Raw genomic sequence first — 23,152 nt, 5'->3', positions numbered from 1 at the left:
CACCCCAGGATGTTCCCACAGCCCCACCAGATGGGACACAGGAACAGGTGTGCCGGTGTGGGAGTCCAAAGCCGACATCCACCCAGAGCCACATGGGCAAAAGCTAAGGGCCTCCCTGGTCCCCATCACCCTCTGCCCAAGGACAGAAGACACCAAGGCCAGTCAACAAAGCCCACCCCAGTGACCGGGGCCATTTAGGCTGCACAGGGGAAAATCACACAGGTGTGGATTTTTAATTCTTTTTATTGAAGAAAAGAAAAGGAGAGAAAAAATAGATTCCCCCCACTTCTTCCTGGAGGGGGGCTCAGTCCTGCCCCTGGGGGCCACATGGGTCAGAGGGCTGTGCTCTCCGCTGGGTCTGGGGGCCCAGGGCCCTGGAAGGTGTAGGGGCTGGCTGCTTCCCGAGGGGGTGGGGGTGTCTAAAAAACGGTGCCAGGCCGGCCGGGCCAAGCAGGCTGGTCCTCTGCAGCAGCAGCTCAGGCGGGTGCCCTGGGGACGCTAGTAGCGCTGGGCCCGTCCACTGTGACCGCCGTCCACTGTGACCGCCCACCTGCCCACCGGTGCTCAGCCCGAGGAGGGCAGAGTCTGAGGCACCTTTGGCCTCTGGAGCCCTGTGCCCCGGCCGGGCCATTGCCTCCTGTCCTCCGTCTGGCTCTGGCCCCAGCACTGTGGGCCCTCTGCCTGGCCGCCGTCCGAGCGCCCTGAGGCCGGGGCGCGGGCCTGGCCCGCCGCCCACGAGTGTGTCTGTGCCCGTCCTGCAGCACAAGCGGGCAGAGCAGCATCCCTCCTCCGTGGCCCAGTGCGTGGCTGCCGCCCGCCCACTCAGACCTCGGTCTGGAGGTCAATGATGTCCTGGCCCACCAGCGGGATCGTGGCCCCCGACTTCTCCCACTCCACACTCCGCAGCTCCAGTGGTGACGGCTGCAGTGGCTCCAGCTCCTTTTTCACCCACGTGGGTGTCCCGTGGGCTTTCCGGAGACTCTCCCAGGGCCGCTTGTTGGGTGTCTGCTGTTTTTCTGGCTGCTGGGGAATCCGGGGGGTGAGGGGAGACATAGATAGGGAAGGAGAAGAGGAGGCAGACAGGGAGCAGGTCAGTGAGGAGGGGCCAGAGCAGGTGGGAGGATGGCAGAGCAGGCGGGCAGCAGCGTGAGCCCATCTCCTCACTAGGCTTTGCCAGGGTGGCAGCCCCTAGGATTGGGGCAGGGACGGGGCTTGAAGGGAAGGGGAGCCTGGAGGCCCCAGTGCTGTCCAGACCTATGGCCTGGTGCAGCCCTTCCTGCCCGGCCCTGGTGTGACAATGGGCACTACCGGCCTTCCCGCTCTTCCACACCTGTGTGCCCCACCTTCCTAGCAGTTAGGGTCAGGCTGGTCCTCAGGAAGGGTGGGATGAAGGAGTGAAGGACATGGGCAAGGCACAGGGAGAAGATCCACCAAGGCCCCCTGCCCTCCAGACCTTGGTGTCGGGGCCGGGCGTGTCCTTGTCCTTTTCCGCAGCGTGCTGCAGCTTCCGGTTCAAGTCCTGGAACATGTCCTGGTGTCGCTTCCGTGTGTGCATGATCTTCTGCAGGTGGCCGGGGAGGGGGCAGAGTCCTGAGCCAGGAGGGGCACTGGCCTGTCCGCCCCACCTCGGCCCCTGGGGACTTAGCCCTCTGCCTGCTGGAGTGGCCCCAGCCCCTTGGCCATGGGGGGGTCAGAGCAGGCGTGGCCCTATGTGTCAGGGGAGGGGACTTCAGGACCCACCTCAAAGTCCAGTTCTGCATACCGCGATTTCCGCCGCTGTGGGAAGAAGGACTTTGTGAGCATTTGCAAAGCTTTCCTGAAATCTCCTAGGCCCCAAGTCCAGGCCTCTCTCTGAGTCCCCCTGACCCTCTGCCTGTCTTCAGGAGAGCTGGGGACGTGCGTTTGGGGTGTCCACCAAGTGCCCAGGCTCCAGTGCAAGGGCCCTTCCCTGGACACACAGAGAATCCAGTTAGAGGGCCAGGAGCAAAGTTGGGGGGCCTACGGGGGCAGCAGAGAAACAGTCAGAAGCTGAGATGACAGTGACAGGCCAGCAGGTGGGCCTCTCAGGGAAGTGCCCCTCTTTCAGCTCAGTCTGAGCTCCTCCTGTAAGGAGGTAAGCTACAGATGCCCTCACCCTCCCACCTTCAGTTCAAAGGGGCCTGACAGCCCTACTTGAGGCAGCTCTCAGCTACACACTGGGTGTCAGAGACCAGCACCAGGACTGGGCCAGGGTGTCCTGCTTGGGTCTGCCCAGGACATGCTCCCGAGGGCTGAGGAGACCTTGATGCAGGGCCATGAGCTGGGACCTCGACAGAGAACTTGTGAACAAGGGCCACATCACCAGAGGCTGAGAGCCAGGAGGCGGGAACATGTCCCGGGTGCAGGGTGGGGATGGGGAAGGGGGGGCAGTTTTGCCGCCTTGTCTCTGAGCCCTCACCCTGTAGGCAGAGCTGGGGCTACTGAAGGCTTTAGCTCTTCAATGCAGAGCTGTGGTGCCCTGGACACCCAGTAGCCTTGATTCACTCCCCATGGTACATTCCCTTGGACCCTTCTGAAATGGGGTGAGACCACCCCTGCTGGGCCTGGAGTGGGTACCAGTGACAGGCAGCACATTCTGTGTATAAGCTTCCATCCCAAGGGCTGGAAGGCAGAGTGAGTGTGTTGAGTCCAGGGTTAGGCTGGTCACCAGCCAGCAGTGCAAGCCCAGGGCAGCCCATCCCACCCCACACAACGTCTGTGCCCCTTCCTGCTGGCAGGGATGATTCTGGCTGCTGTAGCCCAAACCCACAGTGGCCCCACTGGCCCTGCTGGCTGGGGTCCACCTGCCTCCTTACCTCCAGGGAGCTCATGGACAAGGTGGAGACATTCTCATTCTTGGTCCCGGCTCCTGTGCTGGGTCCTGCGTGGGCCGCAGGCTCCCCGGCCTCTCCCAGGCTGGGGGGTGCGGGCTCCAGGGTGGGTGGTGGGGGCAGGGGCTGCTGGGGTGGTGGGGGTGGGGGTGGTGGGGGTGGTGGAGGCTGGGCAGGGGGTGGCTCGCGGGAGGGTGGGCTGCGGGCGGGCACCCCAGCGTCAGGCGCTGTGCTGAGGTGGATGAGGCGGGTCTGGGGCATCTGGTCAATATTGATACTGTACTTGGGCTCTTCCTTGGGCTTGGGCCGCAGTGTGGCCGTAGCTGTAGGCAGGATCACGTAGCTCGTGTCCAGAGCCTTCTCCTGGGCCCGGCTCAGCTCTGAGTCCAGCTTCTTAAAGATGTCCCCATCACCAACAAAGGTGGACTTGGGTGCCTTATCCTTCTTGAGGGTCAGCGAGTGGTTGGGGAAGTCGGGGAGGGGTCCACCAGGGTAGCGGGGCGAGCCGTGCAGGTGCAGCTTGGACACGTTGGCGGGCAGGCTGTTGAAGTTGGTGGGCGGCCCCTTGCTGTGGGCTGGCTTCAGCTTCTCCTCCTCTGGCAGTGATGGCCGCTTTAGCGTGCCGGTTATGGTGGCGGTACGGCAGGCTGCGATGTCCTTGTTCAGCACTGTAGGGGCCATAGGGGAGAAAACAAGGACAGGCAGAGGTGGTCAGGGCAGCACAGGATGGTCCCCAGCAGAAGAGGCCCCAGTCGGCTGCCGCTGCCTCCTGAGAGCCCCACTGCATGCAGCTGGGTCCCGCCCTCCTGGCTGACCTCCGGCATGTGTCACCCCTCATACTGATGCTGCGGCAGTTGGGGTTCCTTTGCCTTGGGGCTGCCACATGGATGCCTCTCCCAGCAAGTTACCCAAGAGGAAAAATGGCTACCACCCACATACTGACTTCCCCAGCAGCTAAGGGCTGCCCCATATGCCAAGGACACAGCTCCTTATCACGGCCACAATGGCCTGGCCCCAGCTCTGAGTCAGTGGGGGACAAGGAGGCCTGGACTGAGACCAACAGCTGCCCAGAAGCTATGCAGCCAGCCAGGCTCCCTGGGGCCCTGCACCTTCTGTCACAGCTCCTCTTTGGTGGCCACACCTCACAGCCTGTAAACCTTCACCTGATTCTTGGCCTCTGTCCTGACAGCCACCTGGTCACAGGAGGCGAATATCACCCACCCAGCCCTCTCTCTCCCAGTGGCTGTGCAGGGCACAGGCTTCTCTGACCTCTAATCTAGGCTCCAGCTTGCCCCACGCCCTACCTGCCAATTGAGTCAGTTTCCACTGGCCAGTGGGGAGAGCCCAAAGCTGCCACCCCCACCCGATGGGCATCCACCCTCCACCTGCTCTTCTGGAGGTTCCACTCCCCAAAGATCCAGACGTGGGGCTCTTCCTCAGGAAGCCTGCCCTGCCCTTCCCTCTCTGTCCCATGCTGACTAGTGAACAGGCTCCCATACCACACTGGGCTGGCCTCTGGCCCCCAGTGCCACTCACTCTCCTGGCCATGCCCTTCTCTGGTCCCCTCAGGACCCATCAATCTGGGTCCTTTTCGCCACCTTCTGGATGGCAACACTGTCTGCCTTTCACCCACCCCTCCACCCCCTCTGGCATGGCCTGCCACCTTCTCCACCAGAGCTGTTCAGCTCTGCACCTCAGGAATCACCTGTCCCCAGGGCCACCCCACAGCCACCAGCACTGGGGACCCTGCCTTCTGTAACACCCATGCTTTGTTCACCAAGGCAGGGCCGCACCCAGTGCAGCATATGGGTCTGTTTGCCTTCCCTGCACACACCCAGCTGCTGACGGGCAAGATCCAGTCTCCTTCCAGGCCCCAGGCCCCTCCCTGGGGCGTCTGGGCCCCTCTACCTGCCAAGAGCAAGGTCTCCCCAGGACGTGCTCAGCACTGCCGAGTGGCCCCCACCGGCAGCCATGGCCACTCACTACACACCCACACATGACCCAGACGGCCGCATGGCTGTCTCACAGAGATGGAGCCAGGGGCAGAGAGAGACCAGTGCACACCCAAGCAGGCTGGGCCACACCACCTGATGCCCCCAAGTCTTGGGTTTGCCTCTTAGAGAGTTTGGGGCTGGATCACTCCCCATCCATGCTTTCTCAAGCCAGTCACCACGATCATCTCTAGAGAAAGTGCACCTCCAAACATATGACTGCCTGAGGGAGCATGGCCATTCGGCCACTCCACAGCTAAGAGAGATGCCACTTGTACCACCAGCCCTTTCCCAGAGCAGAGCCAGGGAAAGAAACACTCACTGCTGCCTGGTACCTGGAGGGTGGGGAGGGTCCTCCCTCCTTGCTCAGTGCCTGGCCCTTCCCCCTACTCCCCTCCTGCTGTCATTGACATCCCCCCAGTCTGGAAGTTCCACCTGCCTCTGCCTGTGCTCAGACAATGATGACGATGATGTAAAGGCCACACAGATGGGAGGCAGAGGCAAGGTGGGGCAGAGGAGGGTGGCCCCAGGTCTTACTCAACCATAAGGAAGATGCGGGTGGACGAAGGGGCTGTGGGATGCTGAGGATAGGACTGTGCTCTTGTCTGGGGGTCATTGTGGATGGGGAGAAGGTGCTGGGTCAGGTATGGGAGGCATATAAGATCTCCACCAGCACCTGCTGACCAGTGGTTCCAGGACAGAGTTCTGGAAGCTTCTTCTCATGCCCCACAAACCATCCTTTCAGCCTCTGGGGAATGGCTAGGGGTAGAGGCATGAAGGCTGAGGTCACTGCCACGTGGGCCTGAGTCTCCCTGCGCTGACCAGGGGCCACGAGGAAAGGCTGGGGGAGGGAGTCATGGATGAGATGGACAACACAGAGACATGCTCGGGGTGAAGAGAAAGAAGCAGGTGGGCCGGGCTGGCCACCTGTCGCTCTCACCTGTCAGGCGCTCACCTGATCTACAGGCCAGATCCACATCCTTCTCGAAGTCAGTCTGCAAGACAGGGACAGCAGAGTGGGTAAGAGCCACAGCCGAGGATGGGTGGGCTGCTGCTGGCAAGGTGTGCACGTGTGCAGGCTCGTGAGGGTGCGGGAGTCCAGACCCCCAAGGGTGCCTGTGAGCTGACATGTTGTCACAAATAACCCTGTCTGCTGGCCCACGGGAGTGTACCTGAGTGCTCTGGCCTGTATATGTGTGACTTTGTGTTTATGAGTGTGTGCGTGTTTGTGTATGTGTAGAAGTGCTGGGTTTAAGTATGTCTGTGAGTGTATTGTGTACACGTGTGCGTGTCTGTGCCTATGATGCGCATGTGTGTGAGTGCTGTGTATGTCTGTGAGTGCCTTGTGTGCACCTGTGCGTGTCTGTGTCTGAGTGAGCACATGTGTGTCTGTGCCTATGAGCGCGCATGTGTGTAAATGCTGTGTATGAATATGTCTGAGTGCCTTGTGTACAACTGTGTGTCTGTGCCTAAGAGTGTGCATGTGTGTGTAAGTGCTGTGTATGTCTGTGCCTTGTGTGCACGTGTGCGTGTCTGAGTGTGCACGTGTCCATGCCTGTGCCTATGAGTGCGCATGTCTGTGCCTATGAGTGCGCATGTGCGTGTGTAAGTGCTGTGTATGTGTACATGTCTGTGCCTTGTGCGCATGTGTGCACACATGAGTGTGCATGTGTCTGTGCGTGTGCGCACATGTGCGAGGCTGTGCATGTGAGCGTGCACATGTGTGGGGCACACAGTATTCTCTCTCCAAGGCATCGTGCAGCAGCTGGCCCCCAACCCCTTGGGCTCAGTCTCTCAGAGCGGTCCTTGGCCTGTGGTACCACAACTCTCTGTCCCCACGCCCTACCAAGGGGGCCCCACACCACGGCCCTGGGAAGAGGTGGGGTCAGGCTCAGCCACCCCTCCACCACCTCAGTGGTCCCTGCTACAGCTCCTGCAGAGGCATGAGTGTGTGACCCATGCCTACCCTCAGGGAGCTTGGTTCCAGACAAGGCCAGGGCAAGTGTGCCTGTGGAAAGGCGTCTAGCACCCATCTAAGCCTGGGTGTCCTTCTCCAGGGGCCACAGGGCTGCAGGCCCTTCATCTCACACCTGGTTGGCTGGAGATGACAAAGTAGTCACCTGAGGTCAGAAGTGAGACCAGGAGAAGTGTCAGTGGAAGGGAAATTGTGCCCCAAGAGGACAAATATGTGTTGGGACCCATGAGACCTGATGGTTTCTGGATGGAGACACTGAGGCTAGGGGTGCACTTGGACATGATGACCTGGCCCCCACCCACTGGGGCTGGATGCTGGCATCTGCTGTGGCCCTGCCTGTGACCCTCACAACCACCAGGAGGAGGCCAGACTGCTCGAAGACCCAGGGAACACCTGTGGCAAGCCAGGTTCACTCAATGCCAGTGGGCAGCAGATCCCAAATGCTAACCAGGGGAGGTCCCCAGGTTGTGACCAGGTCCTGTGCCGCCTGGGCTGGCATCAGGGAGGGCCCCCTGGAGGAGGTGAGCCAGGAGCACGTGACCCGAGAAGGGCAAGAAGTCGGTCCAGCACACAGAACTGTGGGGCCTGGTTCCAGACAAGGCCAGGGCAAGTGGCTGCTGGGGCCTTGGGGCCTGCGGGCCTGTGGAAAGGCGTGTAGTCCCACCTTCCATGCTGTGGAGCCGAGGCAGAAGGACCAGTGTGGGGGGCAGGTCTGGCGATGGAGGCGGGAGGAGGAGCCCCGTACACAGGACTGCAAGGAGGAAGGTACTGAGGTGGGGATGTTGTGGGCTTGAGGGGCCATCGGGAATGGCCAGGGGCCTTCACATGCGGGAGCCTGGTACCTGGGGGACCTGGGTTGCAGGAGGCAGAGGGAGAGCCCAGAAGGAGGCAGTGGCCGGGTGCAGGACAGTAGAGGTGGCAGGTGGGGGTTCCCTGAGGGTAGAAAGGCAGCCCCAGGTGAAAGCTAAGTGAGGCACGGTCCTTCCCTGGGGTGGGATTGAGGGAAGTGTCAGGAGCAGGAGGGCAGGTGACAAGTAGAGGGTGGTGTCTGGACAGAAGGCACCAGGGCCTGGGCATAGGGTGGGCACCAGCCTCCGCTTAACTCCTCATCAACTCAGCCCTTCTCAGATGGAAAGCCTGGGCCAGTGATTTCACCTTGGCAGGCTTCAGTTTCCCCAACTGCAAACTGGATTGAGAGTTCTTCCTAACGGGGCTGCTGGGGCCAGGTTCCGAGTCCTACCATGAGCTGGGCGTGGCCATTCTGGAAGGAGCCCCCGGAGTCCCCGTTGCCTTCCTCCTGCCGATCAACCACACGGCATTTCACAGCATCCTGGACCTGGGGAGGAGAGCTCAGAGTGTGAGCTGGCAGCAGAGGCACAGGAGCTCCACCAGGAGCAGCATCTGCATGGCAGGTGCCCCAGCCGTGGCAGTGGGGGCTCCTTGTGCAGGGCTGCCACTTGTCTGCAGGATCACAACCTGTGTGGTGGAGAAGCGACAGAGCACAGCCTGGCCCTGCTTTCCTCTGAGGTTCTCAGGCCTCTGTAGCACGATTCAGTCTTGCAGGGCTCCCGAGCACACTCCAGGCCCTCTTGGCCAGAGTCTGCCAGAGACAACCTGCCATCCGTCTGAAGCGGGTCCAGGACTGTTCTGAGTCACCAACTGAGTTGCTGACTGCCCTGGGCCCTCTCTGCTGATGCAAGTCCATCAAGGGTGTGAGGGCTGCTGGGTGGGTGGCCAGGCCCACTCCTTCACTCAGACGCATCACTAAGAACAATGTGCCCCACCAGTGATGGGAGCAGTCCCATGGGGGTGGCAGGGGACAACCCTAGCAGGCAGCCGGCACAGAGCTCATCAAAAGAAAGGCACTGCCCGCTATGCAGATGTCATCTGTTCAGGACACAGGAGGGAATGGGTGGCTCCCTGTCCATCAGGGAGAGCTCTCATCTTCCCGAGTAGATGTTCTAGGGGCAACAGTGTGCAAAGGGAACTGTCTGGAGCTGTGAGAGCACAGAGGGCTCCCTGGAGGAGGTGTCCTGAGTGGGAGCTGGAGAGGAAGAAGGTGGTTTTGCTGCCAGGAACACATTTGTCCACCCCAGCCCCAGGGCTCGGTCCCTTCTCAGCACTCTTCTTCTTGTTGCTATGAGGGGCTCAGCATGTGCAGCCCACCCCCCACCAGGCAGATCGGGATGGAAGGAGCACTGCGAGTCAAACTCACGCCAGGACACAATGTCCTCCAGCTTGTCCCTTGGGGAGCTGCCCACAGACATCTGCTGAGCACCTGCTGTGTGCCCAGACCATGACCCAGGATAGGCAGATCTGAAGAGTTGCGACTCCCAGAGTTCCGTCACCTGGCCAGTGTCAGACCTGAGACCCAGGCTTTACTGCACAGATGAGGGACTTACCTGGATGAATGTCCCTAGCCCATAGGGCCACCTGCACAGCCCAGTATGGCCCCTGCTTGGCCCATCTCCCTCACATATCTCCTAGCAGCAGCCTCCTGAGGCTGAGGACCTGGGCAGAGCTTGAGGCCTGACCACCTGGCCAGGAGGCAGGGCCCCTCCCTCCCTCCCTGGGTGACCCTATCACACAGAGCCCCTGTAAGGGGCTGGGAATTCAAAGACTAGGAGAAGTCTGGGGACACAGGGTCCCCTTTGCCCCCACCCCTCCTCCCCATTCTGAAGTTTCCCAGCAAGGAGACCACATGTAGGTCTGAAGAGCACAGGGCCAGTGCTCTGCCCCCTTTCCGTGGGGAGTCCTCCTCTTCACTGCTGCCTCCGCTCCTCCATCAGACCCCTCCACTTCACCCTCTGGTTGCCTTAGAAATCTTCTCACCAACTCCTGTCTTTCCCATGGTGTGGGAGATCACCCTCTACTACCTCACCCTCTACTAAGCACCTGCTGATCTCACAGTTTTAACTTCTAGAAGCTCTTTTTGTTCTTGGAATGTTCCTTTTAGGTAGGCTGCTGTTCTTGTTTCACAAAAGCCGGGCAGCCAAGGGCCAAGAGTTTGACTCGGGAGCCAGACTGCCCGGCCCCCAGTCCCCTTCAGTGGCGAGCTCTGTGCAGGGCTGGTCAGTCCTGTTAGGGGCTGTGAGAAGGCTGCTGTGAGACTCACTGACAGGAGGAAATGGCCAAGACCTCGAGTTGGTCTCAGAGGACGGGTCTGTGAAGCTTCATGGGCCGTCTCTGTCCCCACATTCCATTTCCTATTTGTTTGGTTTGGTCTAGGGCTCTGCTGGAAGCTCACTGCTCATCCTGGATCATGGCCCAGCTGGACATTTGTAGGTGCTGGACCTTGGGAACTCCCATCTTCCTCCTCCTGTTTCTCCTGGTGACCTGAGCCCCTGGAGAAGGGTGTTCAAACCTACCCGCAGTCCACCCAGGAGGCTGAACTGGAGGGTGACCGAGGGTCACTGCATATACATCCCCCAGGCCAGTGGGGACCTAGTGAGGACCCACACTGGGGAGGCTGGACTGGGCAGCCCCGCCAGTCCAAGACAGGATGGAAACTGCCACTTAAGAGCATAGATTTCCTTTGCCCCAGAGGCCAAGTCCCCCTGGGTCCCTGTGGCTCCTGTGGCAGTCTGCGGCCAGGCTGTGTTGGCTGGCCAAGTTCACATCCTCATCCTGCTCACCAGCCTCCCAGCTCTGCTGCTGCCATCACCTCTTTCTCTTTGTCCTTCCAAATCTGTGTGCTTTTAGAGAGGCCCTTTGCCATCTTCCGAGGGAGTAACCCACCCCACTTGTGGGCCTTTACCCGCGTCCTGGCTCTGATCTAGAGGCAGGTGTCTTAGTTGTGGGTGTCAATGTGCATGTGCTCCCACACTTCCACCTCCGGGAGGTCTGGATGCTTCATCCTCATCACTGCCAACAGCCACAAGGTAGTCAGGATGCAGTTTGGCAAAAACCTTCTATAGGCACTTTCCAGAAAGGTCCAGAAAAATGCTAGAAGCAAGAGTTTCAGCCACCCTGAAAGCTGTTTTATCTCTGCTGGCTCCCACATTCCCGTAGGCTCTGCCTGCTGCTGTCACCCCATCCACCCCAGGCACCTCTGGGTGGCAGGGCATCCTCAGGAAGTGGACATGGCAGTGAGCAAAGCCCCTGGCAGGCCTGACCGCACCCTTCATGAAGTTGCTGTGTGGTTTTCAGCCTGCAGGGCTGCTGCAGCCCACAGCAGCATCAGGCCTCGCCAGAGTCCCCCCGCAAGGGCACCGCCAGCTACTCGCAGCCATGTGGACAGACACTGTGGGCACGCATGGTGTCGGGGAGAGTGAGGACGCACCTCCCTGCGCAGGACGCAGTGCACCATCACGATGACGAAGCCCTCCAGGGAGTCGAACACCGCAAAGAGGATCTGGAAGAGGGCGGAGCGGCGGTCGGTGACAGCGAGCACAGCCGACATCCAGGTCAGCGCCAGCAGCGGCAGCACCACGCAAGAGCTCCACAGGGAGGCCCTGGGGACGGAGGGCGTCAGCGCTGCCCCGCCCTGTGCCCATGCCAGGCAAGGGGACACCCCACCCCAAAGCCCTGATGGGGGACCTGGCTGAGCCCCACCTTTGCCATGGGGCATTGGCACCAGGCCCCTCGTCTTCTCTGGGGTCCATCTCCCTCAAGGCCCCTAGTCCCTAGGCTGTGACCTGCAGCACCTTCTCTCCTCCCCACGGCTCCCCACCAGTCCTTCCCCACACTCTGCCCTCCCCTCTCTCCTGAGACTGTTTCCCATTCTGGGGAGGAGCCCTCAGTCAACACTGAGGTCCCAGCACCTCCCTCAGAAGCCGGAGGGCTCCCATGGGAGGTCTGGGGGCCTGAGGGAAGGTCTAGGCTTGGTGGAGTAGGGTTTTGGGGAGAGGCCTGGGCTCCTGACCATCTAGGGGAAGGGTTAGGGAGGCAGCTGGAGGGGCTGGCAGAGCTGCAGGCCTTAGCTAGTCCAGGCAAGGGGTGGAGGGCAGAGCCCCAGAGCCCAGAGACCGGGAGAGGGAAGCTGCAAAGGGACGAGACAGAGGACAGAGGACAAACAAGGCCAGGCAAGGGTCAGAGGAGACAGAGACAGACAGTGACAGACAGGCTGACAGGCTTCTCCTCCTCTTGGGCCTGCTCTGCCCACCCCTCCCGAGCCCTGCTGGCCCCTGCAGGGCTGCCCCTCAGCATGGCGCCCTCCCCAGGAGCCCCCTAACAGGCCCTGCATGGAGACACAGGCCCGGCCCCTGCTCATCCTGGCTCAGCTCCAAGTGTGGCCTGAGCAGCTCCCCTGTCCTCACAGTGGTGACAATGAGGCCTCCAGGGGCTATGGACAGAGGCACCAGCAGGTGCTTGGGAACATACCTTGACCTCATCCCTGACACTGACATGGCCTTGGGGACCACTCATCAGGCCTGTCTGCAGGGACCCACAACACTCTTCGCACAACATTGGGTGGGTCTGGCATCAGGCTCCCCTACCATTCCCCTAAGGAGCAGGTGGAGCTGGGACTGGACACAGGGGCTGGGAGAGGTGAGCAGGCCCACGGGTCTGGTCAGGGTAAGGATCTCCAATAGCAGAGGGCCTGGTTAGGGGCCGGAAGGCAGAGGCTGCCACCAAACTGCTAGATCAGCTCCCCACTCCCTGACCCAGCTCCCACAGCACTACTCTCAGCCCCAGGGTACAACTCTGTCCTCACCCTTGTCTCTCTGGACCTCTGGGTGGACACAGCCCGCCACGTCGGCCTCCTAGAATCTCCTCCTCAACACGGCCCCAGGCATGACCCTGCTTTTCTCTGGTGATGCTGTCCCAGAGAAGGAGTTGCCAGCCTCGGTTGTCATCACCTACTGGGCTCCACCACCTACCCAGGTTCCGACATGTGCAGGCCCAGGGCTGAAACTGCAGCCACTGACCCACAGAAGGGCCTGGGCTGGAGCTCCTGGTCCTGCCCAAGCCAGCACCCCCAGACCCCAGGGGACGTCCCCTGGCTGCCCATCCTCTTGTCCAGGCCAGAGCCAGGCGTTGCCCTGAAGACCCCCCCAGCCCCAGCAGGTTCTCCTTTCAGGGAAGCCCTGCCCTAGCACAAGGCCCTGCCCTGGCGAGGCTGCTCTGCTGGGCTGCAGTGGCCGGCAGGGCCTGGTCCATCTGCTCTGTGCCAAGGAGTCTCCGCGTAGACATTCAAGTACGAATGGAGGACCGAGGGATGCCAAGCAGGGCCCCTCCTGGCTCTAGGCCTCCGTGATGGTGGGGCTGCCCTGTTCCTCTCCTCCCCTAAAGAGCAGGCTGTTCTGTGATCCTCCCACACCCACGGCCACCTCAGCCTCCATGAGTTATCTTCCCGCTGCCTCCCACGTTACAGCCAGTCCTCGGCTGGCAGTGGCCAGGCCTGGGGACCCGCACAGCACTCCTGCCCTGGGTGCAGCCCAACAAAGGCCTCTGCAGAGGCTGTTGTGAAGGAGTCTGGGAGGGTCCAGCAGCTGTTAAGGGAACTCCTAGCTCAGAGGTGAGTGGGGGTCACCATGTCTGACTTGCTGCCTGACCTTCCCCTCAAGGAGCAGGCAGAACCCCCAAGGCCCCCGTATTCCCCCATCCACAATGACTTGCTGATGCGAAGAAAGGGCAATGCCAGACCCAGAGAACTGGGTCCTCCTGGGGGCGGGGGACAGTGTGGATTCCAGGCACAAGGCTCAGCCCCCTCCTTGCTCAGCCTCCAGCCTCATCCTCCCAGGCTGGTGCCCCTGACCCTGTTCCAGTGGAGGCTCACACAGTCCTACAGACGGGAGACCCAGGGACGAGAAGCCCAGAGGCTGGGGCCAGCTCCCCACACTGTGCCCTCCCTGCCGCACCAGTACGCCTGCGCCAGCTGTCCCTCCTCCCTGGGCTGGGGCTGCTCACTCCTGCACACATTGCCCCCTATGCGCTCCATGGTGCTCACACACGCACATTTGCCATACTCAATCACACACGTACATACACACTGACCCATTTCCAGTCACACACACAGACGCATTTATACACAAGTGTGGACCAATCACATATACCACATGATTCACACAGGGAGGAGATGACCACTTGGCAGGCCCTGTCCCCTTGCCCTGCCAGAGAGATGCGGGGGCCTTGGACCCAGGCGCCTGCGGTGCCAATTTTGCACAGGCAGTCGGGCTCCTGGAACCAAAAAAGTGCACATGGCCCAGGCCCACACCCAGCCCTCCCCAGCTGCCACCTGCGTGCCATGGCCACACCTGCCTGACGCCTGTCCCAGGGGCAGCCAGACCCTACGGCCGCTTTGCCAGGAGGATGTAAGGGAGCCTGGGGGAGCAAAGGAGGCAAGGGGTGGCCCAAGAGACCCAAAGTGGACGGCAGAAAAGAAAGAAATGAAAGGAAAACATAAAACAAGCAAAACGTGACTTAGAAGAGAGCAGAGCCCCGCAGGCAGGGCCGAGCCAGGAGGCACTAACATGGCGTTACTGGTGGCGTCGGAGGTGGCGTCGGCGGCAGAGAGGGCTCCACAAGCAGCACATTTGAGGGCACGCCCGAGGGGGGGCTGGGGCAGCTGACTGCAAGTGAAATTACAAGGCTGAAACAAAAGCAAGCCTGCTGTTCTCGCGGAAACCAAGGGCAAAAGAGAAGAGCAAAACCAGCCACTTGGGAGGCCAGCCTGGAGCCCCCACAATTTGGCTGATGGCCCTGGGGTCTCTTGTCCACCTAAGGAACCCAAGCCTGGGGCTGTAGACTGCACAGGCCAGGCATGTGGGAGGCAGTACATTGTCCACGCACCACGCTCAGCTGAGGGTGGGCGAACTCTGCCTCTGGTCTGCACAAAGCAGCATGTGCCATCCTACCCCCACTTCCTGTGCACCTAGGAGGGAGATGAGCTGGACTGTGGCTTCCCTCAGGTCCTCGTGGGTGTGGGCGTGCCCGTGCGCGTGAGTGCAGACCAGTGTGCTGGGTGCCTCCCATCTACGTGGGTGATTCTGGGAATGTTCCTGGGTATGCATGCCCATCGCTGGGCTGGCACTGGGCAGGGCGGGCAGCACACAAGACCTCCACAGCTGGGCTCTAGCACCTGCCTAACCCAGCTTGAGTCCCAGCTCCACCAGAGACTCATCCTCTGAAACCTCAGTTTACCCAGCTGTCAGGTGGGACTGTAAAAACAGAACCTGCCTGGATGGTTACTCTAAGAAGTAAAGATGATCAGCCCTGGGTGGGCTGGAGGGGCTGCTGCCACCTTTGTCTGCGGTGTTCAGACACCAGGGTGGCCCTGTCTCAGGAGCACATGCAGGACGGTGTGCTCAGGGGCTGGGTGGGGCATAGGGAAGGCTGCTCTAGCCTCCACTCACAACCAGGCTCTTGGCCCCCAAGGACACCCCCACCAGCTCAGCTGCTTTCTGCCCAGAACCAGGCACCGAAGGGGAAGCTTCCCGAAGCTTTTGTCCACTGGGGAGGGGAAGAGGGAGAGACAGAGACAGAGACCAAGCAACTGAGCAGGACGGGCACAGAGGGGAGGCGAGGACCTCACGCAGACACCAGTCAGGCAGGAGGGCACAGAGAGAGGAGAGGACAGGCAGGGGCTCCAAGGGCCGCAGGACACACATGACTCATCTGCCTGTGGTCAGGCCCATGCCGTGCAGCCCCTCTCTGTGACCAGGGCTTTGTCCCTGAAAGACCGAGCAGCAGTCCTGCCCTGAGCACCACTCTCGCCTTCACCTGGGCCCCCTGCCACCCACAGGGCAGTGTGCCCCATGGGCTCAGGTCCTCCCAGCCTCACCTATCTCTGAACTGTCCTCCCTTGATGAAAGCCCCACTGGCCTGAGCCATCTGCACAGGCAGGTGGCATACAGCAAACCTCGCGGAGGGGCTGGGGGAGGCCTGGGAGCCAAGTACCCAGCCTAGTGCTTCCTAAACAATCAGATTTACTGTTCCTGAGGACCTTACAGGGCCCCACCGTGTCTCAGGTCAGATGGAAAAACTGAGGCACAGAGTGAGGCCAGGGCTGGCTATAAGCCTGAGTAGGTCTTTGTTTTCTGTGCCTCAGTTTCCCCACTTGCTCGGGGATCCCTGGCCCTGCAGTCTTGGTCTGGGCAATGGAGCAGCCCCCATCACTGGGGAGCTCGAGTGGGTGGGCTCTGGGTCTCCTCAGCTCCATGCAGGCGAAGCTTGGGCCCAGGCCCTACCCTGCCCGCTCCTTCAGCTTCTTGTCCGTGATGCCATCTTTGGACACCAGCCTGTTGAACACCAGGATCCCGATCACCATGTTCACCTGGTGGGCAGAGAGAGGTGGGGTCGGGGCCGGCACTGCCCACGTGTGCAGGGCCAACTGCAGCCACACCAATGGTAGCCCCCATCCCTCCAAGTGTCACCTCCAGTGCCTCTGTCATGCAGACCCTAGTCAGGCTAGGGCCCTCTGGTGACAATTCTAGTTGCCACCCAGGTGCCACCCATACTGTCAGCATCTCTGCTCTGCTCTCAGTCCCTCCAGCACCAGGTGCTCAGCAGACCAGCCCCGGATGCCTCTCTGGCCAGGGCCTATCTCAGGGGCACCCCGCATGCTGGTTTGGACACACTTCGCCTGTGCTCTGCTCTGAGCAGGACACCCCTCCCTCCAGACGGAGGTCTTTACCTCCCTACCATTCCCATTATGCCAGCTGCACTGCGCCAGCTGGGCCCCTGCAGCCCGGAAGGCTCTTCTTGTTGTCTAAGGTAAGTCTCCCTCCTGTGCTGCTGCCCCAGCTACCACCCAAGGCAGGAGCTGCCTGCCAGGGCCCTGTAAGCGGCTCCACAGCTCTGGATCCCTGGATCAGGGATCCACTCCCTGACTCCTAGGGGGAATGGCTTTGCGGCCATAGAGCTCCCCAAGCTTGTGATTCTACATGTAGGGCTCTGCCTCCCTTGGTTCCTGAAGGGAAGTTCCCAGACTCTAACACTAGAGGCTCCGCTGGCCCAACAGCACTGTCTTTCCTGATCAGCCTCATCTTCTGCCATGACCAGGCGGGGAAGGCGTCCTGTCTATGCTGCCTGCAGCAGGCCTTGCTTGTCCTGGGAGGGGACGTGTGGGGCTGGGGCTTCCTGCCTCAGGCTGTCTTCCTTCCCCAGCCCCAGGCCCCTAGAGACACTGATAGGCACCCCTGATTCTCATGCCTTCACCCTGGGTGCCTTCGAAGAATGAGGGAGCTGTGAAATAGTGGCCAGGGATGCAGCCCCACTGTCTACAGCCCCTAAGACTTCCCCAACTCGTCCCTTGCATGGTCAGCCCCCATAGTCTGCTGCATCCAGCCTGTGCCCCAGCCCCTCACTAGGAGTGGCGCAGCCCTGTGGAGCCGCTGTAGCAGCAGGACTCTGTGGATACGGACGCCCTCTCCTGGGCACAGAGGGGAAGGGCAGCTAGACTCAAGGCTCTAGCTGTGGTTCTCCACCTTCCTAACGCCTCAACCCTTTCGTACAGTTCCCTCTGGGTGATGACCCACAGGTTGAGAAATGCTGCAAGTCAGGATGCTTCACCACAGGGGGACACAGGCTGGCTGGCTCAGCCCGACTTATGGCTGGACATAGCGGAGCCAGTGAGCTCAGGCAGGTGCCATCAGCTAATCTGTGATCTGGGGACAATAGTCCTGTGTGCACCTGTCACAGCCTTGCATTCCTCATCACACAGATGTATGAAACCAGTGGGAAGAAAAGTCCAAGGCCCAAGGAGGAAAGGTTGTCACTGGTACCCCTATGGCGGTAAGCAGCAGGGCTCAGGGGACACTCATGGCCCCCCCTGCACACTTCCTTCAACTGTCAGTCCACCTGATCCACCTCCTCCCTCTCCATCTACTCACTCACCCAACCCACACTATCTCCCAGCAGGTGGCAGCTGGTGCCTATTTATCAGATGAGCTTAGGGCTCACAGATAGAGGAGGCGGTGGCCAGCCCAGCTCCTGCAACCCAAACGCCCTGAGGGCAGGTGGGAGCAGGGCCGGAGTGCCACCCAGCCATTGGCAATCACAGCAACCCTGAAAGGGGAGGAGGTCCACCCCAAGCCCAGCCCAGGGGCAGGTGAGAGCATCAAGGCTCCAGGAGGTGAGAGGCCCAGCCTGGGACAGTGGGGAGAGGGCCCAGCAGGTCAGTACCAGCACAACAGCAGCCGCTGGTCCCACGAAGGCATACAGCAGTCCCCCCTCCAGGGAGAGCCAGCAGCTGTGGGGGAGACAGGCCATCAGTGCCACCCCCACATGGAGAGGGCCCTGCCAGCAGCTGTGGGGGGGGACAGGCCATCAGTGCCACCCCCACATGGAGAGGGCCCTGCCAGCAGCTGTGGAGGGGGACAGGCCATCAGTGCCACCCCCACATGGAGATGGCTCTGCCAGCTTCTCAGGAAGGAAGGAGATAAGCTGGGAAGCAGTGAAGGAAACCAGCACTTATTAAGTGCCTCCTGTGTACAGGGCACTTCCAACTCATTCTTCAGCTTTAGAACCCTCAGGAGCCCCCAGCCAGCCATCACCATCCACATCCTACAGATGGGGACAGGCCCAGAGCAGGGCATACACCTGCTTAGAGCCACATGGCAGGAGGCCCAGACTGGCAAGATGAATGTGGCCAGGCTGTCCCTCCTTCCCCAGGCTCCTCCTGGGGCCCAGGGCAGACCCTCTTCCCTGACATGATGCCGGATACTGGGCTGGCTCCCCAGTCCCCTCACCATGGGCCTGTGGTCTCAGCAGCCTGGCCTCTCCCCACACCCAGTCATCAGCCCATGCTCCTTGCATCTCTGGACACCACCCTTGGCATCCACAGGAACCTCAAACCCAGTGCTCATCATCCCCTCTGCCCTAAACAGGTGATCCCATGTTGTCTGGCAAACAAACTCCTCTTCACCCTTCCAAACCCCACTTCAATGTCCCTATCGCCTCCTGACTCACTCTGTCTCCACCAAGTGGGATGTCCCCTTCTCTCTCTGGGGGCAGTGCTCAGATTTCCCTCCTGGTGTTCACCCTCTGGGGCCTCATCTGTGCCCACTCCCAGCACTTCCCAGACAGGGAGGTCCTCCAGGCCTTGTGCATGCTGACCCCTGGAGCCCCACTCAGCTGGCACAGTCACCTCCTCCTGCCTCTCACCCCACCTGTTCCCTCCCCATAGCTGTGGCCCCTCCTGGCCTCAGTTCCCTGCTGCCCTCTCCTGAGCCTCCTGTCCCATCCTGCACCCCAGACCTTCTTCCCCTCCTTGGGAGCCCACCATGCCTCTAGGATGACCCGAAGTTTCCTGGCTTATCATGTAAATCCCCTAGGACCTGGCTCAGCTGACCCTTCAGTGCATTTGTAAATGAGCCCACTTTGGGGCTGTACCCCTGTCCCCACAGCTTTGCCATTCAGTCCTCCCTCTGACCACACTGTGTAGACATGGGCTCCCCACAGAGAAGATGGGGAGATTGAGGCTCAGAGGGGCTAATGGACTCATCCAGGGTCACCTAAAAAGGAGTTGGGAGGTTCTGATGACCTCAACCCCACTGCTCTCAATCCCACTGCCTACTGGCCACTGCCAGGAGGGAGGGCTCAGCCACTGGCCCCCAGCCCCATCCTCCCTGAGCCTCTGTGGGTTGGTGCCTGGCCAGGGTGGTGGAAGGCTCTGGGGGGCCGTGTGGGCGTCCACTGCACCCCACGTCCCAACTCACTAGTTCACGGTGCTGTACCCTTTGGCCTTGGTGAATCCCACGGAAATGGCCACGACCAGCGCAGGGAGCCCTGAAGGAGGACCAGAGAAAGGGTGTGGGGCCCCACTCAGGCCCTGGCACCCTCCACCTCTGCCCAGTTCTGCCTGTGGAGGGCAGGGAGGCAGAAAGATGCCGCTGAAGTCCCCGAACAGAGTGAGGCTATGGACAGGAGGTGGACAGAACAAGGACCGCAGGGCCACAAGCCGAGCAGGGAACACACAGGACACCCACTCCATCTGAACTTCAGATGAACAAGGTGTTGTCTGTCAGCACAAGCAGATCCCACATGATGCACAGGGCATGCTTGTACCAAGGAATTATTTGTTACCTGATAGGACAGGCTGCCTGTGTTTTACCCAGGGACCCTATGCAGGGCCCACAGGGAGGAGCCCACCCAGGGAGCGACAGAGGGACGGGGTGGCCAAGGGCGCAGAGGGGGGCTGTAAGGGGCCAGAACAAGCACCAGGGGAAGGTCCTGGTCAGGAGGCCCCGAGGGAGGCCCCGCCCACCGCTCACCCCAGCCGAGGCAGAGGAAGCGTTTTCGGATGAGACGTTTCCGGAGGCGGCCTGTCACAGCCATGTAGGACTGCCAGGCCTCGGTGAGCACCCAGCAGAAGGAGGACAGGAAGAAGAAGTGCAGAAAAGCGGCCACCAGCGTGCACACCACCTGGGCGGGCGGGCGAGCAAGAGGGTACTGGGCAGACACCTCCAGCCCCAGGCCTGCCCTGATGGGGCTGCAGCAACCACTACCCTCGCCGTCACTAGCCAAATCCCCAGGCAGGAAACAGCCTCCCTGAGGGGCTGATGAACATCTAAGCCCCTTGCATGGTACTACCACAACCCCATTCAAAAACTGCCAGGGACAGACAACCCTCCATCCCTGCCTTCTCAGCACCCACTCAGACACACCAGAGTCAGGGCATGCACTCACTCTGAAGCCCCAGCTCGAACCCATCCATTCAAGAGGTGGTAAACCCAAGGCCCAGAGAGGGCATGTCACACCTCAAGGACACACAGCAAGTCACAAAAAAGCTCACAGGGGCCATTAGCTTCAGCCACAGCACACAGAAGGCCCCTGAAGGCCAGGCTCTCCCTCTGTCTCACTGCGAGCCCTCTTGCTTTATCTTGCTTGCGTCATTATTAGGGTGACGCCTTGAAGAAGCAAAGGCTTCCACCTGAAGGCTGTGCCAGCTGTGATTAGCTAGACAGGTGTGGAGACCACAGGGTGGAGACTGGGGGTGGGTGTAACTGGGGAAGGCAGTGGAGGGGCCCCACCATGAGCTGCCAGGTTCAGGGCTGGCCAGGGTAGTAGGAGGGGTAGGGAGAAGGGACTCAAGTCAGAGCTTAAGTCATATTAAGCTCCCAGAGAGCTGACATGGGGCTGTCACAGGCTGATTCCACTCCTGACAGTGGGTTGGGTGGGGACTTGAGCCATCTCAAAGGGCCAGTCCAGCTAAGATGCTGGGACACTAACTGCCCTATCGGCCAGTAAACCAGTCCCCGTTGGGCTGCTGCAGTCACAGAGAAGTGAGGGACTCCACGTGGCTTGAGCAGCCTCTTTCTGCTCTCACACCCTCCTGCCTCAGCTCTCAGGGATTCCATGGTCCAGCCCCTGCTGTTCCACCCTCACTGGATAGGGTACAAAGCTGCACTGTGGCAGGAAAGAAAGCTGCCTACCTTGTTGCGGGTCTGGGTCTGCCCGATGAGGATGAGGGCATTGGAGGAGATGATGGATAGGCAGAAGTTGATGAGGATGACAGAACGCTCTGAGCGGATGTACCTGTGGGAAGGGGCAGGGCCAGGTCAGTATACAGCAGGGCCTCATCTTCACAGGGACTGCAATCCTGTGGCCACACCAAGACCAGGGCCCCATTCCGTCCCTTCAGTTACTATCATCACCCTTGCCACCATCATCACTGTCACCATCACCATTACTATCATCACCACCACCACCATTACCACCATCATCACCATCACCACCACCATTCCTATCACCACCACCATTACCACCATCATCACCATCACCACCATTACCACCATCATCACCATCAGCACCACCATTCCTGTTATCACCACCATTACCACCATCATCACCATCACCCCCACCATTCCTATCACCACCACCATTACCACCATCATCACCATCACCACCATCATTCCTATCACCACCACCATTACCACCATCATCACCATCACCACCACCATTACCACCATAATCACCACCATTATCACCATTACTATCGTCACCACCACCACCATTACCACCATCATCACCATCACGACCATTACCACCATCATCACCATCACCCCCACCATTCCTATCACCACCACCATCACCCCCACCATTCCTATCACCACCACCATTACCACCATCATCACCATCACCATTACCACCATCATCACCACCATTACCACCATCATCACCATTACTATCATCACCACCACCACCATTACCACCATCACCACCACCACCACCACCACCATTACTACCACCACCACCACCATTATCACATTACTATCATCACCACCACCACCACCATTACCATCATCATCACCATCAGCACCACCATTCCTGTCATCACCACCATTACCACCATCACCACCATTACCACCATCATCACCATCACCACCACCACCACCATCACCACCACCACCACCATTACTACCACCACCACCACCACCATTACCACAACCATCACCACCAGCAGCCCCAGGGGAGTGAGACCCTCCCAGGTAGAGACTGGAGGGTGCAGTGCTGAGCGTCAGGGGCTGTTACATGGCCCTGATGTGCTTGCATGACTTTGGGCAGGTCATATTCTCTCTGTGGGTTCTCACTTCTTCATGGGGCCATCGAAACAGTCCTTGCTTACAACTCAGAGAGGTGCAGTGATGGCCAGCAGAGCTCAGCAAGGCAGACACTTTGACCACTGTAGGAGTACAGCCTTCTCAAAACCTCAGCACATCAGAGCTAGAGTTTGGGGCCCCTGACACTCGGAGCCCCAATTCCTAGATGTTTTGGGAAGCCAAGGGCCTAGGGGTCAGAGGGGCTGGCCCAAGGGAAAGAGACAGCCATGTCCCCTTGTGGGGCGCGGGGGGAGCACTGTATGTTCTGCCCTAGGGCAGGACAGTGGAGGGTGCCTGCTGCTAGCCACTACGGGTCACTAGGAAAGCTCAGGCCACATCGACTTCTTGTTTCTCGACCTTGGACAGCAGCCAGGCGTCAGTTCTGATTATCGGCTGACATCGCGTTGCCGCAGGAGCCAGAGCAGCCAAGCGCAGTGGCTGCACGTCCTCTGGACACACAGAGAGTCCCAACTAGGTCTTGAGGGCAGCTGCCCAGGCAGTGACCTTGAGCTCACACTCCCTGCTCCAAGCTTCTACTCAACAGGGCTGGAAGCAGCAGGGGGACAGGAGCTGCCTGACAGGCACATGCCTGCAGTCACACTCATGCCTCGGCCTGGACACTCACACTGGAGCCCATGCACCCAGGCTTGTTCCTGTTTGAACATGAGTTCTCACTACCCATACCTCCCTGGGCCCCAGTGGGACCCAGAAAACCCAAAGGCTGGCACTCAGACCAGACAATACTTGCAGTGAGCACAAGGTTCCAGCACTAAGGCCCTCTGTGGAATGAGTTTGGCCTGAGGGATCCAGCAGAGGCTCTGGACCCCAGGGAAGGCTGGTGCAGGCAAGAGG

General features: G+C 60.3%; 1 protein-coding gene across 9 annotated transcripts in view; it reads right to left on the bottom strand.

The window, feature by feature from the left end:
• Positions 1 to 225: 225 nt before the first annotated feature.
• The window catches only part of ADGRB1 (adhesion G protein-coupled receptor B1), an 80,908-nt gene continuing 57,981 nt past the window's right edge, over positions 226 to 23,152 (bottom strand). For 3 of the 9 annotated variants that reach the window (XM_053558515.1, XM_053558514.1, XM_053558516.1), the window contains 12 exons: positions 21,134 to 21,236; positions 19,973 to 20,123; positions 19,418 to 19,487; positions 17,883 to 17,949; positions 15,947 to 16,032; positions 11,098 to 11,269; positions 8,056 to 8,151; positions 5,796 to 5,835; positions 2,835 to 3,517; positions 1,741 to 1,776; positions 1,454 to 1,561; positions 226 to 1,020 (listed from right to left, as the gene is read on the bottom strand). In XM_053558515.1, coding sequence (XP_053414490.1) covers positions 823 to 1,020; positions 1,454 to 1,561; positions 1,741 to 1,776; positions 2,835 to 3,517; positions 5,796 to 5,835; positions 8,056 to 8,151; positions 11,098 to 11,269; positions 15,947 to 16,032; positions 17,883 to 17,949; positions 19,418 to 19,487; positions 19,973 to 20,123; positions 21,134 to 21,236 — 1,810 coding nt within the window. In that variant the 3' untranslated portion in view covers positions 226 to 822. Of the gene's footprint in view, positions 1,024 to 1,453; positions 1,562 to 1,740; positions 1,777 to 2,834; positions 3,518 to 5,780; positions 5,836 to 8,055; positions 8,152 to 11,097; positions 11,270 to 15,946; positions 16,033 to 17,882; positions 17,950 to 19,417; positions 19,488 to 19,972; positions 20,151 to 21,133; positions 21,237 to 23,152 lie in introns of all 9 variants that reach the window. The other 6 variants (XM_053558509.1, XM_053558507.1, XM_053558508.1 and 3 more) reach the window with 5 other exon arrangements.

This window comes from Nycticebus coucang, chromosome 13, assembly GCF_027406575.1.
Source record: "Nycticebus coucang isolate mNycCou1 chromosome 13, mNycCou1.pri, whole genome shotgun sequence".
NCBI classification, from domain to species: domain Eukaryota; kingdom Metazoa; phylum Chordata; class Mammalia; order Primates; family Lorisidae; genus Nycticebus; species Nycticebus coucang.
This window is presented reverse-complemented; position numbering and strand designations above follow the sequence as displayed.